The 15,127-nt window shown below is 33.9% G+C and overlaps 3 protein-coding genes across 3 annotated transcripts; 2 read left to right on the forward strand and 1 right to left on the reverse strand.

Moving 5' to 3' along the window:
* The first annotated feature begins 1,245 nt into the window (after positions 1-1,245).
* On the forward strand, positions 1,246-3,842 carry LOC108992833 (2-methylene-furan-3-one reductase-like). Its single transcript, XM_018967500.2, has 4 exons — positions 1,246-1,691; positions 2,294-2,614; positions 2,837-2,996; positions 3,246-3,842. The coding sequence occupies exons 1-4, from the start codon at positions 1,473-1,475 to the stop codon at positions 3,530-3,532; spliced, it is 987 nt and encodes a 328-aa protein (XP_018823045.1). The 5' UTR covers positions 1,246-1,472; the 3' UTR covers positions 3,533-3,842.
* Positions 3,843-5,915: 2,073 nt separating this feature from the next.
* Positions 5,916-8,301, forward strand: LOC108992834 (2-methylene-furan-3-one reductase-like). Its single transcript, XM_018967502.2, has 4 exons — positions 5,916-6,211; positions 6,776-7,099; positions 7,365-7,524; positions 7,725-8,301. The coding sequence occupies exons 1-4, from the start codon at positions 5,993-5,995 to the stop codon at positions 7,991-7,993; spliced, it is 972 nt and encodes a 323-aa protein (XP_018823047.1). The 5' UTR covers positions 5,916-5,992; the 3' UTR covers positions 7,994-8,301.
* A 4,136-nt stretch (positions 8,302-12,437) lies between these two features.
* Positions 12,438-14,791, reverse strand: LOC108992798 (RNA exonuclease 4-like). The gene is made up of 7 exons (XM_018967443.2): positions 14,754-14,791; positions 14,405-14,556; positions 14,157-14,287; positions 13,793-14,019; positions 13,466-13,672; positions 12,819-12,902; positions 12,438-12,702 (listed from the first exon to the last, which is right to left on the reverse strand). Exons 1-7 carry the CDS (start codon positions 14,789-14,791, stop codon positions 12,438-12,440), a joined length of 1,104 nt encoding a protein of 367 aa, XP_018822988.1.
* Between the last annotated feature and the right edge of the window lie 336 nt (positions 14,792-15,127).

Below are 15,127 nucleotides of genomic sequence, written 5' to 3' on the forward strand. Positions count from 1 at the left end.
ATGGATAATCATCATAGCCTTTCGATAAGCATGTAATTTCTACAATTATGTCACCAATATTCCGCCTCATGACAGTTTTTTTCAGCGAACGCTCGGAACAGCTTGGAAACTCTGTTTGCTAATGTAATCACAGCAAAGAAGCTTTACATGCCGCAAGATTGTAGTATGGAACTTATGTAGAGAATCATTTACGTTAACAAGGGTGAAAAATCGACAAAAACAGTTGCAGATCAGGGCTGCTAGCTTGAGGCCGGGCCACTGCAAAATAATTTTGTGTTTAATTTTAACCTATGCATCCCATCATTTCATGGCTGGGTACGTAAGAACTTATCTTTTACGATTAGATGATAAGCGTTTTGACTCCCAATTGCTGAAGTGATCATTAGCTCTTCGCCGGCCACTATAAGGATCGATCGATCAAATTCATTTTGGTCTTATCAATCCTACTTTTTTCTGGTCTAATTTGCGTGGGCTGCAAGTTTATTAACTTTTGCCTTCACGAGAAATATTTCATTTCAAGTTTTTGAAATATTAATTTTTGAAACGTCTGTCCTACTTCAATACCTGCAACCACCCGGGGTGTCCCACGTCTTTTATTAAAGTCAAAAAAAAAAAAGAGCAACCACCCGGGGTGTCCCACGTCTTTTACTAAAGTCTTGTTTAGTTGTTGAATTAAATTAAATTTATCTCAGATTATTATTAATAGAATTTATTATTTTTTTAACTTATTATAGAAAAATTAAATTTATCTTAATCTATTTCATATATTTTAATTTAAAAAGATAAATTTATTTTAACTTAAAAAAATTAAATTATTTTTAATAAAATTTATAAAATATTATTATTTATAATTCAATTCAGCTTATCTCGACGTTCTAAGGTAGTCGTATTGCCAACCTAATAACATAAAAGATCTTCTTCTTATTGAAGAAAATTAAAATATTTTTAAATAGTAAGATAAGATAAAATTAAATGAAATAAAGTAATTTTAAATTAATTAAATAAAATATTATTAGAATATTATTTTTTAATATTATTATTATCATTTGAAAAAATTAAAATTTTTATTATATTTTATATAAAAATTTAAAAAAATTATAATAATGATATGTGATAAAATAAATAAAGATAAAACCGTATTATGGCCACACTTTCGTGAATCTCACAGGAACGTGTGTCTACATGCATGTTCTTTTTCCTGTCTATCCGTACATATAATTATCCGGCTCCACATTCATTCACATCTCAAACTACATCTCTCTCGCGTTGTCAGCAACAAAAGAGAAAGAAACCAAGTTACTGTAACAGCCGAACGACCCAATTATCTGATATGCTCAGTGGCGAGGACTAATAAATACATCATTAAGTGAACATTTCATCAACCATTCCTTGGTATCACTGCTTTAATATTTATCTGATCTGATAGTCTCGTCTCCTTCTTCCCAATTGCCCTGAAAGGTCCCTCTACACCAATGGCAGCCCCTTCATCTTTTACGATACCCTCCCACAACAAAGCTTGGGTCTACTCCGAATATGGAAGTGCTGTTGATGTTTTGAAATTTGACCCCAATGTTCCCGTCCCAGAAGTGAAGGACGACCAAGTGCTGGTCAAGGTTGCCGCTGCATCCCTTAATCCTGTCGATTCTAAGAGGATGCATGGGTTTATTAAGGCCACAGACTCCCCTTTTCCGGTGAGATTACTTCCCCTCTTTCTGATCTTATGCCGTTATGCAGTTCTTTGTGTTCTCTCTCTCTCTCTCTCTTCCCAAGATTTACCTTATGTATTTATGTCATTGAGCTTGATTTGTTCGAGAAAGAGGGCCAATTTTCTTTTTTCAAAGTAGGTAAATTGCACTTTAGCATCCAAGACGAAGGAATTTGCAATCCCTTTTAACCTTTTTTAATTTTATCAATAAATTACTAAATTATATTATATGATTCATGGTAATCTTTTCGAATAATTCTTTAAAAATTTTGTTATATTTAATCTTAATTTATACATATTACTTGTTACATGATTTCAGAAAACAAACAAAAAAATAAATATATAGTGGGACTTCGGAGGATAAGTTATTCAATTTAAACATAAGAAATATTGTGATTGACATGATAGAGAAAAATAATACATCATTAAGTGAACATTACATCAACCATTCCTTGGTATCACTGCCTTAATATGCTCAGTCTGATATTTATCTGAGCATTACTTTAATATGCTCAGTGGCGAGGATTAATTGTTACATCTTCAAAGTATTATTTTTTTATTGTTTTATGTTGTTTTGATTTCGTATAGACCGTTCCGGGATATGACGTTGCTGGTGTGGTGGTGAAAGTGGGAAGCCAAGTAAAGAATTTCAAGGAGGGAGATGAAGTATTTGGGGATATCAATGAGGCAGCTTTACAACCAAAAAGATTCGGCTCTTTGGCCGAATACACTGCCGTGGAAGAGAGAGTATTGTCTCTTAAACCCAATAACCTAAGTTTTGTGGAGGCAGCTAGCCTTCCTCTAGTTATTGAGACTGCCTATGAAGGCCTTGAACGCACAGGATTTTCTGCTGGTAAATCCATCCTTGTTTTGGGAGGTGCTGGTGGAGTTGGGACACAGGTTATTCAGGTATACATATACTCTTATTCCATGCCAGAAATCCCTCATGTCAGCCTCCTGCAAAATTCATCTTTTGGTCTTTGTTGCAAGCTATGCAATGTGAAGTATTTTATGGTCATTTTACGTATCTCACAATCATCATTAATCTTTTATTAAGCTTTATGGATTTAAGGTTACCCTCTTTCCGATCTTACGATCCTTTGTGTATTTGATCATTTCTGTGTGAGGCAGCTAGCAAAGCATGTTTTTGGTGCATCCAAGGTAGCAGCAACTGCAAGCACTGGGAAACTGGAACTGTTGAAGAGTTTGGGAGCTGATTGGGCGATTGATTATACCAAGGAGAACTTTGAAGACCTTCCTGAGAAATTTGACGTAGTATATGATACGGTTGGTAAGATTCTGAGTTTCTTTGCTTATAAATAGGCATAAGCTTAGACAATTTCTGAAGTAATAGGTTTTCTGAGTGTCGTTGCCTTGTGACCATAATCAACCTAAAGCAAATTCGTAGCCATTTGGTTCGTCTGACACAAATGTTAATGGTTTTCTCATGATATTTTTTCCTGCCAATATAATTTGAGTTTTGTGTTCCAAAGATTACACATAAGATGTTGAAGATTGATTCTGGTGTAAACAATAACAGGGCAGGTTGAGAGGGCAGTCAAGGCGGTGAAAGAAGGTGGTCAGGTCGTGACAATAGTACCCCAACCAGCTCCAGCTCCAGCAACTCCACCACCACCAGCATTCATATTTATACTCACTTCTATGGGTTCAGTCTTGGAGAAGCTGAAACCTTACTTGGAGAGTGGGAAGGTGAAGCCGGTCATAGACCCGAAAGGCCCATTTCCATTTTCCAAGACTGTGGAAGCATTTTCCTATCTGGACACTAACAGAGCTACTGGAAAGGTGGTCGTGTATCCCATCTCTTGATAGAAAACATGTCAGTTTCAGCAATATATGTAAAATTAGTATGTCCTGATCAATGCATTAGGACTAGTAATAAGGAAGCGTGGCTGTCCAATGCCCATATATATCTTTTGATTCTCTAATGCATGTGTTTATAGCTGGTGATGTTCAGCTTTTGCATCCCTACTCTGTTTTTCTAGTTGCTTGTTTTGTGTTGGGTTTTGTTGGTAATGAATAGGGAGGAGGAAAAGAACATTAAGAGTGTAAATTTGCTGTGAATCGCTCATTTGAAGTTCTCTTATGATGTTTGGTAAAGCGTAATCTGTTGGTGCTTCTTCTAGCTTTTGAAGTGGATATGTGCTTGTGTTTCAGCAATATTTGGAGGCCGAGTAAAAAGGGCACCCAGCTCGTGGTTTTGAGTATTATACTTGGAGATTGAAATCTACGTTCTACAAGCTTGTTAAATCTTGTTCTTGCCAAGGGCCTGTGGGCTGACTCCACCATCCAAATTTGGGAGGTCTGGGTTTCAAAACCCCCCTCCCCCACTAAAAAAAAAATTCTTTGTACTCCGACCCGTTTCATTTTATTGTTGATGTCGACCAACTAGTCATGTAGTTTCTCACTTCGCAATCTGTAAAAGGAGTAAATGGAGGGGCTACGCTTATTAATTACAGTCCGATCTGGGGGAAAAATGGGCAAAAACAGTTGCAGATCAGGGCTGCTATATAGCTAGAGGCCAGGCCACTGCAATAGTTTGGTGTTTAATTTTAAGCTATGCATTTCATTCCCTATCAAATATTTCATAAGTTCTCATCACGATAGTCTAATTTGTGAATGCATTAACACATAAAAAGTGTTGAAGCTGACAAGAATGTTCCAGTTAGCCTGGTAGTTGGGTGGCTTTCGGAACTCCATGTTCATGGATTAGGATCCATTCTGGGATAATCCATTTATAAGTTAGAATGATTTGGGTATGAAACTTTGGAACTAGAGATAATTAGATATGTTTGTGCATAGAGCGACGTCCACAATTACTAGATATTCTTCAGGTCCACTAGAAAGTTTCTTTGGGTAAAGAATAGATATAAACTCCACTAGCTAGAAAGAACAGAATCTTGCATCCCATCATTTCATGGAAAGGTAAGAACTTATCTTTTACGATTAGATGATAAGCGCTTTTACTCCCAGTATTTTGAATTTTTAGACTATTTAAGACCGGATTTATAAAATAATTTTAAATTTGACTAAATCAATAATTTTCAGAATTTTTTTTCCCTCTATTTCATCTTTGCTCAATCTCTATTCTAACTGTAAGAATATTCTTGCCTCATTTATTTTTAGAGATAAGATGAGATAAAAGTTAAAAATTGAATAAAATATTATTAGAATATATTTTTTTAATATTATTTTTATTTTAAAATTTAAAAAAATTGAATTATTTATTATATTTTATATAAAAAATTATAATTATTAGAGGTGATGAGAAGAAAAATTTTATAAAAATGAAGGAAGTTGTATCCGGCGTCATCCACACCATCCCGTGATGCTTATGAATCAAACGTGTTACCTACTTCAATATATAGTACATAGCACCAACCTACGATTGACGACATGAATCTAATTAATCTTGGATGTTACAAAAAAAGAACAGCATCCATCCGGCGGTCCCACATCTTCTTTTTAAAGTCGTGTTTAGTTGTTAAATCAAATTTAACTGATAATTTATATTAAATTAATTATTGATAAAATTTATAAATTTTTTAATTTTTTATAAAAAGTTAAATTCATTTAAATCTATTTCATATATTTTAACTTAAAAAATTAAATCTATTTTAACTTAAAAAAATTAAATTTATCTTAATAAAATTTATAAAATATTATTATTTATTACTCAATTCAATTCTTCTCAACATTTCAAACTAGCCATATTGCCAATCTAATATCATAGAAGATCTTCCTCTCTATTGACTAAAATTAAAACGGTAATGATAGGCTTACTATTTTTTTACTATTTTTTTAATTTATTTTTATTTAATAATTAAAAAAATGACTATTAATAAAATTATATATTTTTTTATTAAAAATGTTAAAAAATACTTATAAAATAATAAAAAGATGGCAAGCCTATTATTATCCAAATTAAAATACCGTATACGTGTTATGGCCACACTTTCGTGAATCTCATTGGAAAATGTGTCTACATGCATGTTTTATTTTCCTGTCTATCCGTACATATAAATATCCGGCTCCACATTCCTTCATTTAAAATATATATTATACAATCTAATTACAATTTATTAATAAAATAATATTTTTTAAAATTTGAAATACATCAAATTAAAATCAAAATTAAAATAAATATTTAAAAAATTATTATTTTATTAAAAGGTCGTTGAAAAATTGTAAATGTTTAATGAGTAGCGGCTCTTATCTGATGGTCTCGTCTCCTTCTTTCCAATTGCCCTGAACGGTCCCTCTACTCCAATGGCAGCCCCTTCATCTTTTACGATACCCTCCCACAACAAAGCTTGGGTCTACTCCGAATATGGAAGGGCTGTTGATGTTTTGAAACTTGACCCCAATGTTCCCGTCCCAGAAGTGAAGGACGACCAAGTGCTGGTCAAGGTTGCTGCTGCATCCCTTAATCCTGTCGATTCTAAGAGGATGCAGGGGTTTTTTAAGGCCACAGACTCACCTTTACCCGTGCGATTTCTTCCCCTCTTTCTGATCTTATGCCGTTATGCAGTTCTTTGTGTTTTCTCTCTCTCTTTTTTTTCCCCCAAGATTTACCTTATGTATTTATGTCATTGAGCTTGATTTGTTCGAGAAGTCGGGGCAAATTTTTTTATTTCAAAGTAGGTAAATTGCACTTTAGCATCCAAAACTAAGGTATTTGCAATCACTTTAACCTTTTTTTTAATTTTATCAATAAATTACTAAATTATATTATATGATTCATGGTAATCTTTTCGAATAGTTCTTTACAAATTCTGTTATATTTAATCTTAATTTATACATGCTTGTTACATGATTTCAGAAAACAAACAAAAAAATAAATATATAGTGGGACTTCGGAGGATAATTTATTCAATTTAAACATAAGAAATATTGTGGTTGACATGATAGAGAAAAATAATATATCATTAAGTGAACAATATTACATCAACCATTCCTTGGTATCACTGCCTTCATATGCTCAGTGGCGAGGATTAATTGTACATCTTCAAAGTATTATTTTTTATTGTTTTCTGTTGTTATTTCGTATAGACTGTTCCGGGATATGACATTGCTGGTGTGGTGGTGAAAGTGGGAAGCCAAGTAAAGAATTTCAAGGAGGGAGATGAAGTATTTGGGGATATCAATGAGGTAGCTTTAGAGCAACCAAAAAGATTTGGCTCTTTGGCCGAATACACTGCCGTGGAGGAGAGAGTATTGTCTCTTAAACCCAATAACCTAAGTTTTGTGGAGGCAGCTAGCCTTCCTCTGGCTATTGAGACTGCCTATGAAGGCCTTGAACGCACAGGATTTTCTGCTGGTAAATCCATCCTTGTTTTGGGAGGTGCTGGTGGAGTTGGGACACAGATTATTCAGGTATACATACACTCTTTCATATTCCATGCTAGAAATCCCTCATGTCAGCCTCCTGCAGCTGCAAAATTCATCTTTTGGTCGTTGTTGCAAGATATGCAATGTGAAGTTTTTTATGGTCATTTTACGTATCTCACAATCCTTTTTTTTTTATAAGTAACATATATCACAATCCTCATTTATCTTTTATTAACCTTTATGGATTTAAAGTTACCCTCTTTCCGATCTTACGATCCTTCGTGTATTTGATCATTTCTGTGTGAGGCAGCTAGCAAAGCATGTTTTTGGTGCATCCAAGGTAGCAGCTACTGCAAGCACTGGGAAACTGGAACTGTTGAAGAGTTTGGGAGCTGATTGGGCGATTGATTATACCAAGGAGAACTTTGAAGACCTTCCCGAGAAATTTGACGTAGTATACGATGCAGTTGGCAAGACTCTGAGTTCCCTTGCTTATAAATAGGCATAACTTAGACAATTCTGAGTGTCATTGACTTGTGACCAAAATCAACCTAAAGCAAATGTTAATGGTTTTCTCATGATATTCTTTCCTGCCAATATAATTTGAGTTTTGTGTTCAAAAGATTACACATGAGATATTGAAGATTGATTCTGGTGTAAACAATAACAGGGCAGGTTGAGAGGGCAGTCAAGGCGGTGAAAGAAGGTGGTCAGGTCGTGACAATAGTAGGTCCAACAGCTCCACCACCAGCATTAATATTTGTACTCACTTCTAAGGGTTCAATCTTGGAGAAGCTGAAACCTTACTTGGAGAGTGGGAAGGTGAAGCCGGTCATAGACCCGAAAAGCCCATTTCCATTTTCCAAGACTGTGGAAGCATTTTCCTATCTGGACACTAACAGAGCTACTGGAAAGGTGGTCGTGTATCCCTTCCCTTGATAGAAAATGTCAGTTTCTGCAATATATGTAAAATTAGCATGTCCACGTCAATGCATTAGGAGTAGTAATAAGGGAGTGTGGCTGTCCAATGCCATACATAGTTTGTGATTCTCTAATGCATATATGTTTATAGCTTGTGATGTTCAGCTTTTGCATCCCTACACTGTTTTTCTAGTTGCTTGTCTTGTGTTGGTTTTTGTTGGTAATGAGTAAGGAGAAGGAAAAGAACAATAAGAGTGTAAATTTGCTGTGAATCGCTCATCTGAAGTTCTCATATGATGTTTGGTAAAGCCTGATCTGTTGGTGCTTCTTCTAGCTTTTGAAGTGGATATGTGCTTGTTTTTCAGCAATATTTGGAGGCTGAGTAAAAAGGGCACCCAGCTCGTGGTTTTGAGTATTATACTTGGAGATTGGAATCTACATTCTACAAGCAAGTTAAATCTTATTCTTGCCAAAGGCCTGTGGCCTGATTGGTATAACCCCCAGCCTCCAAAAGTGAGGTCGAAACTCCCGTACTCTGACCTGTTTCATTCTATTGTTGATGTCGACCAACTAGTCATGTAGTTTCTCACTTCGCAATCTGTAAAAGGAGTAAATGGAGTGGCTACGCTTATTAATTACAGTCCAATATTTATATTCAGCACCCGCCGCTCTTAAGCAACATTAATCATTGAACTCAAGTTTTTATAGTACCCTCATTATTATTATTCTCTTTATGTTGTCGTCCCAAAAGTTCTTTATTTTCTCAACTTGAACACTCTTAAGTTAAAACATGGGTCTATATAAACTCAAGACTCATGGAGAGATGCCTTTTTCCTTTTTTTTTGTCTTAAATTTTGTTATCTCTAGTTACATGACTTGTTGATGTAATAGATTTTAAATGATTTCATATATAATTGCTTAAAATGTTTTGGTCAATAAATATGATTGAAATAATAATCTCGATAATGAAGATCAATAGCATTACTAACTCATAAATCATGAATCTGAAAGAGTGGTGCTACTCTGCCGCTTAGAGTAGCCCGGTCCAAGTGACTGCTAGGCTAAATTAGCATTTTCATTTATTTTCAATTTTTTTATTATTTTAATACATTTTTAAAAAATATAAAAAAAATATCAATACACTAATAGTCACTTTCTTAACTATCAAGTAAAGAAAAAAAATTAAAAAAAATTAAAATACATGAGATGTCAAAATGATGGGGCAAATTGAGTAGACAAAATAACATTTTTCATCTAGAAAATAATGATTAACAAGTTCATGTCAACCTTCAATTAAGGTGCCTAGAAAAGGTTTATGTATGGTTTGGATAGTGAGATAAGATGAGATAGTTTTATATGAAAGTTGAATAAGATATTATTAGAATATTATTTTTTAATATTATTATTGTTTTAGTATTTTAAAAAGTTGAATTGTTTATTATATTTTGTATGAAAATTTAAAAAATTATAATAATAAGATAAAACACTTTCACTATCCAAATTGGGCCAATAGTGATAGACGTGTCAAAATGTATCCACAAAACAACAAAATGAGCCTGTTCTTTTCTTTTTTTTTTTTTAAAAAAAAAAAAAGAGAAAACTTCGAGAACAGTCCATCTGCTTATCTCAAAAAATTAGCCCACCAATCAGAATGCAACACGTCAGCTGCTTAGAACCATTATCATACATCCCACTACACCTGAATAGCACATTCCGAACAGCACATTCAATTCCCCTTTCTTCCTGTTCAAACCCACCACCCGATGGGCACCCCACTCCATCCCAACCCAAACATGACAACACCCACTCCATCCCAATCTAAATTCAACGCGGCACCCCTTCGGTCGCATTGCTAGATTTTCGATAAAATGTTTATATTTCAAAATTTTTAATCTTAACAGAACTTGTATTGGACTTGTATTTTTATTTCGGTCTTAAAATGTTTACAATATGCATAGCGTTAAAACAATATTGTCTTGTAGTAGTTTTTTATTTTTATTTTTATTTTGGAGTGGAGTTTCAAACTTAGACATTAATTTTGGAAGTTGAGATTATGCCAAGTAGGCCATAGGCCTTTGGCGTCTTATAGTTATAAAGACAACAACGTGCAGCTAAACCGCGAAACCCAGGAGCCGAAAGCAATGCATGTAGCCCAAGTAAAAACAATACGGAAAAGCAGTTTATTTTTATCATGATCTAAAGAACAAGCTAGAAAATCATGAATAAACGACAGAAAAATGATATCATTGGATATGTTCTAATTGAAAGATCACGAGGAGGTCCATTAACAGACAAGATAGAAAATAGAATAGTGTTAGATATAGTAATGTACAGATTGTATAAACGTCGTATATTCATTTTAAAAAAGAATAATCTGATTTATTATTAAAAAATATTTTTTTTTAAATTTTATATTTAATATTTTTTAAAAAAGAGTACAGCGAAGTATTTTGACGTTATCATTTCTTAAAAAATAAAGGATAGTTAATTATGTCATCCATAAATGGTGGTAAACAAGTCTTTTATGTGCAATGGTTCAAGTTCCCGTGCGTAAGCTGCATGCATGCATGCATGCGTGATCAAGACTTGACACAAGTATAATGCATGTCATGTTATTATAATATATTGATCGACGCGCGTGAAGATCAGGACTTGAGCAACAATGCAGCCACGATATCTCAGCTCATTAACTCATTTCAGCTCATCTTACTACTATTTATTATTATTCAGCAATTTTAACTCATAAATCTCATTACTATTCACAATTCATCTCATTACTATTTACAATCCATCTCAACTCATCTCAGCTCATCTCAAGTCATCTCAAGTTATCTTCAAATCCAAACATCTCCTAGGCTCCGTTTGAATTTAAAAATAGATAAAATGAGTTAAAATAATTTATAAATAATAATAAAATTTATAAATAATAATGAAATCAAATGATCTGATCTCTCAATTCAAATTCAAATTCAAACATGTTGTTAATGTTCACTGATTTTTAACTTAAACTAATTTTGACTTATATTTGTACGTATATTATATAGTACGTATGTACAATGAGAACTGATCACCTGGCCGGGCGACTGTAAATTAAATGGATTTGAATTCATTGACATGTCTCTATATCTATTTGGAGATTCCTAGCTAGTTGAATAATGGAAACGACAAAACATTCCCATTTTAATAATGTTTTGACGTACTACTGATATGGTTAATTATGCATTCTGCACTAGTATTGTACTACTGCTTTGTTGGATTAACAATAACCCCAAACCTATGCCATGGCAATGCATATATGGGAACCCTCATTAATTAGCTAGCTATGACAAACCGGCCCTCACTCTATTAAGGCCATCGATCTCTAACCGGAAGAAAAATCTGACCTATTGTGAGAATATCTTAAAAGTATTGAGAATGTTTATAAATAATAATAAAAATTAAAAAATAATACTAATAAAAGTAAGTGAAAAATAATAATAAAATAAAAAATAATAATGAGAGTGTTTGAAAGTATTTGAGGTATTCTTAGCTGCCAAACCCATATTTGTGTGGCGACTTATAAATTGATCCCCGGACTTTTTTTGCGTGTCTACTTATAAATTGATCTCATGATATATATATATATATATATATATATATATATATACAATAATATTATATACAGTCGTGGAATGCGTAAACGTCGTGCAGTCATTTTGAAAAAGAGTGAGGTCTACTATTAAAAAATTAATTTTTTTTCATATGGGTCTCATATTTATTCACTTCTTTCAAAATGACTGCACAACGCTTACACACTCACGACTGCAAGTATCATTTCTCGTATATATATAAATATATATATATATATCTCACTATTTCAACGAGCATATAATATATAGATCTACACTTCCTTAATTTCGAGATTGATCACTTCAATCGAGTGAATTTGAATTCAGATAGATATTGATCGATCGGTAACTTATAAATTAATGATCTGCTAGCCAGTACTTTAATAAAATTATAAAACTAAATTGATTTAGTTAAAAGACCAAGCATATTTATATATATATATATATAAAGAACGGAAATATCTCAATTGATCTCGAAAGGATCGGCTAATGATTTATTGAAGAGTACCGAGTACTTAATTGATCTGTATATGATTTATTGAAGAGTACTGAGTGCTTAATTGACATGTGTATATATAGCTAAATCATTTAATTAATTAGTAGATAGCATGCATGCTTACGACATAATTTAATTAATTTGTCTCCTTAGTACTAATAGTAATGATCGAGGTAGCTTGCATATTTTGGAAGTAGTATATGATATATGCAGATATCTTCCCATCATATTTATGGTTATTTTCTAATTTTCTAGTTATATATATATATATATAATGCATGTTTATTCAAGTACAACTTTTTAAATTAATATGAGATTGGCCTGATCATCTGAGTTCAATTAGCAGCATGCAGCAGTACTACCCCTGGCGAGTGCTGGAGTCCAAACACCAACAATAGTAATCTGACCTTGAGATTTCCAACATTTGTTCTGGGGTGATCGATGTCCTTTCAAGCTGCTGATGATCACCTTGCCTCCACCATGCAAAGTTGTTTCGGTTTTGTGGATTAGACGCCAGCGGATAGTCCTCTACTTTATGAATTTGGGATCTCATTCTGGTGTAAAGCCTCATTGTTGCTACACAATCCTCGTAAGGATCTTGTATCCCAGTTTGAATGTCATACCTGTCATGTACATGTGGACGTCTACTTATTGATCACTATGCTCTTGAAACGAACATTTGACAAGTGAGACGAGAAATTAGGAGGAAATAATTGCTATTAGTAAGGGTAGTACTTGCCCAAGATATGCTTGGGTTAAATACTTGAGTGAGTTGCTGCTCAGCTTGGTTGTTTTCATCAATGGAGGATATGTTGCAGTATCCCTGAAGTTGTCACAGTTATTAAAAAGTCAATAAATTAAATTAAATTCTCGTCATAGATTGGTGTAATATATATATTCAAACAATCTCTCATGCAGATCATCCAAGAGTCCAAAGGGCAATAAAGAAGAAGACAAAGGCGACATTTTGATTAATTTTAGATTGTTAAATCATCATTTGTCCAGTCCAAAAAAATGGACATGTGAGATATAGAACGTGAAATCACAACTTATCTTAAAAGTTTAAATTAATGGAAATATGTAAATTTAATTATTTGAATTATATATATTCTTATTACTTCTCTCACGTGTGAGCTAAACTCTCGTTCAATGAGTGATCGAGCTCAATATGTGAAATATTTAAATGACATATTACATGAAATCATCACTTATCTCAAAAATTTAAATTGATTAAAAGAAATAGATTTAATTATTTTTATTATATTCTTAACCTAGGTACTTATGAAAAGCTCCTTCCGATTAGGGGGTACTGCTTAATTATATTTTCCAAGGCGACAAAATATTGCTGTTTATAATTTGTTTTTAAAGGTTCCCAAAGGAATTCACCTGATCATGATTGCTGGGTATTCAGCCTGCAAACGGTCTAGGTCATGATTCAAACCATGACCCACAAGAATTCTGGCTCTTCCACCTTTGGTTCGAATTTTCCACATTGGTTCCCCATTGCAGAGGAAATCCTGAATTTTCCTCTGCACTTGCCTTAGTGGCATTGCATCCCTTAAATATTCCGGACGAATGCCTGTTGTTTGATACCTATAATTAAGTTTCAGAAGGGTTAATAATCTACTGCATATATATAATTCGTTATTTATTATTACATATAGTTTGAAAATCTCAGAAATTAAGCTAATTTTGCAGACATATATATCCTACCTATAGTTTGTAACTGGAATTGGTGGCTTGACATAAGTATGGAAAATAATGTTTTCAGACTCATCAATCAGGCAGACCCTTGCACACATATCTAGGGAGCCATCACTGCCACCGCCAACCATTTTGCAGGCGAGTGCAACCACTTGTGGCCCTGATCTTGTTCCACCATTATCAATAGTACTTAAATTCTCTCGATTGCCCAAGTTAGCCAAGCGTGCAAGTTGGCCCTAGAAAATGTAAAAAGATATATTTCACCCGCCGTGATCTAACAATTTATATATATTATGAAAGTTGTAAGTTCATTCATATATAAATTAAGAAAGGAAAAAAAAATAGAAATTTGAGAGCTAGATTTAATTAATACAGCTTCAACGCTCGAGAATTGGCATCTTTCTTGGTGACTCCAGCGAGCATTCGGGCTATCTAGGATAGCTAAGCAGAATCTGCATCCTCGAATGTTGAAAATATTTCTACATTCTTGTTTTGGCAATAACCCTGAAAAAAGTAAAGTATCATAAGTACTACTACTCTCGATTTATCCTAATTAATGAAATCAAGTTATTGGAACTTATGCTATATATATATATATGCTGGATAATTGCAGTACTTTACCTGTAAGATGTTCCCTTAAAGATTCAAAAGATCTGCAATGTTTCTTGCAGATTCCACAAGTAGGTTCATGAACAGAGTGATATGAGGTCTTCATGTGTTCCACTAGGTGCTCAAATTTGTTGAATTGTCTGAAGCACGCTGCGCACTTGTTCCTGTTTTCAATAGTTATCAAGGCGATATATGTTAGCAGTCAGGCGCATTTGGACATTTGAAATGAAAAGCAACGTTGTAATCTCTACATCATATATAGAGCTAATCTAATTAGTTCAAGATAAGTATATATAGTGCACTGCATGTGCGCTAGCTTGTCACGGGGAGAGAGAGAGAGAGAGAGAGAGAGAGAGAGAGCCTGAGGTTTTCTGATGAGGACCCAGCTCTGTTGTCCATGATGGTTGCAAAAAATCAGTAGTTGTGTCTAGTAAGAAGAGTAGTGTAGAGTTGAGGAAGAAGCTAGGGAAGTGAAGGTATTTATATTAGACAGGGCCGGGAAGAAAGTAGCCTCCAACTTGAGTGTAAGAATTATTCTGTAAGGCCATTAATGTTGCCTGGATTTTGAAGTTTTCTTAATTTCTTTCTCTGCCGCAGTTGATCATGTGGTATCATCCTATCGTATATTGGACATTCGTAGTGATCCAGATGCTTGGGGCCCACCGTTCAACCAGGATAGTTTTCTTGCTACCCGATTCTCGCTCGCTCTCTCTCTCTGAGTGTGCGCGCGCGCGC

This window comes from Juglans regia, chromosome 1 (genome assembly GCF_001411555.2).
Source record: "Juglans regia cultivar Chandler chromosome 1, Walnut 2.0, whole genome shotgun sequence".
Taxonomy (NCBI): domain Eukaryota; kingdom Viridiplantae; phylum Streptophyta; class Magnoliopsida; order Fagales; family Juglandaceae; genus Juglans; species Juglans regia.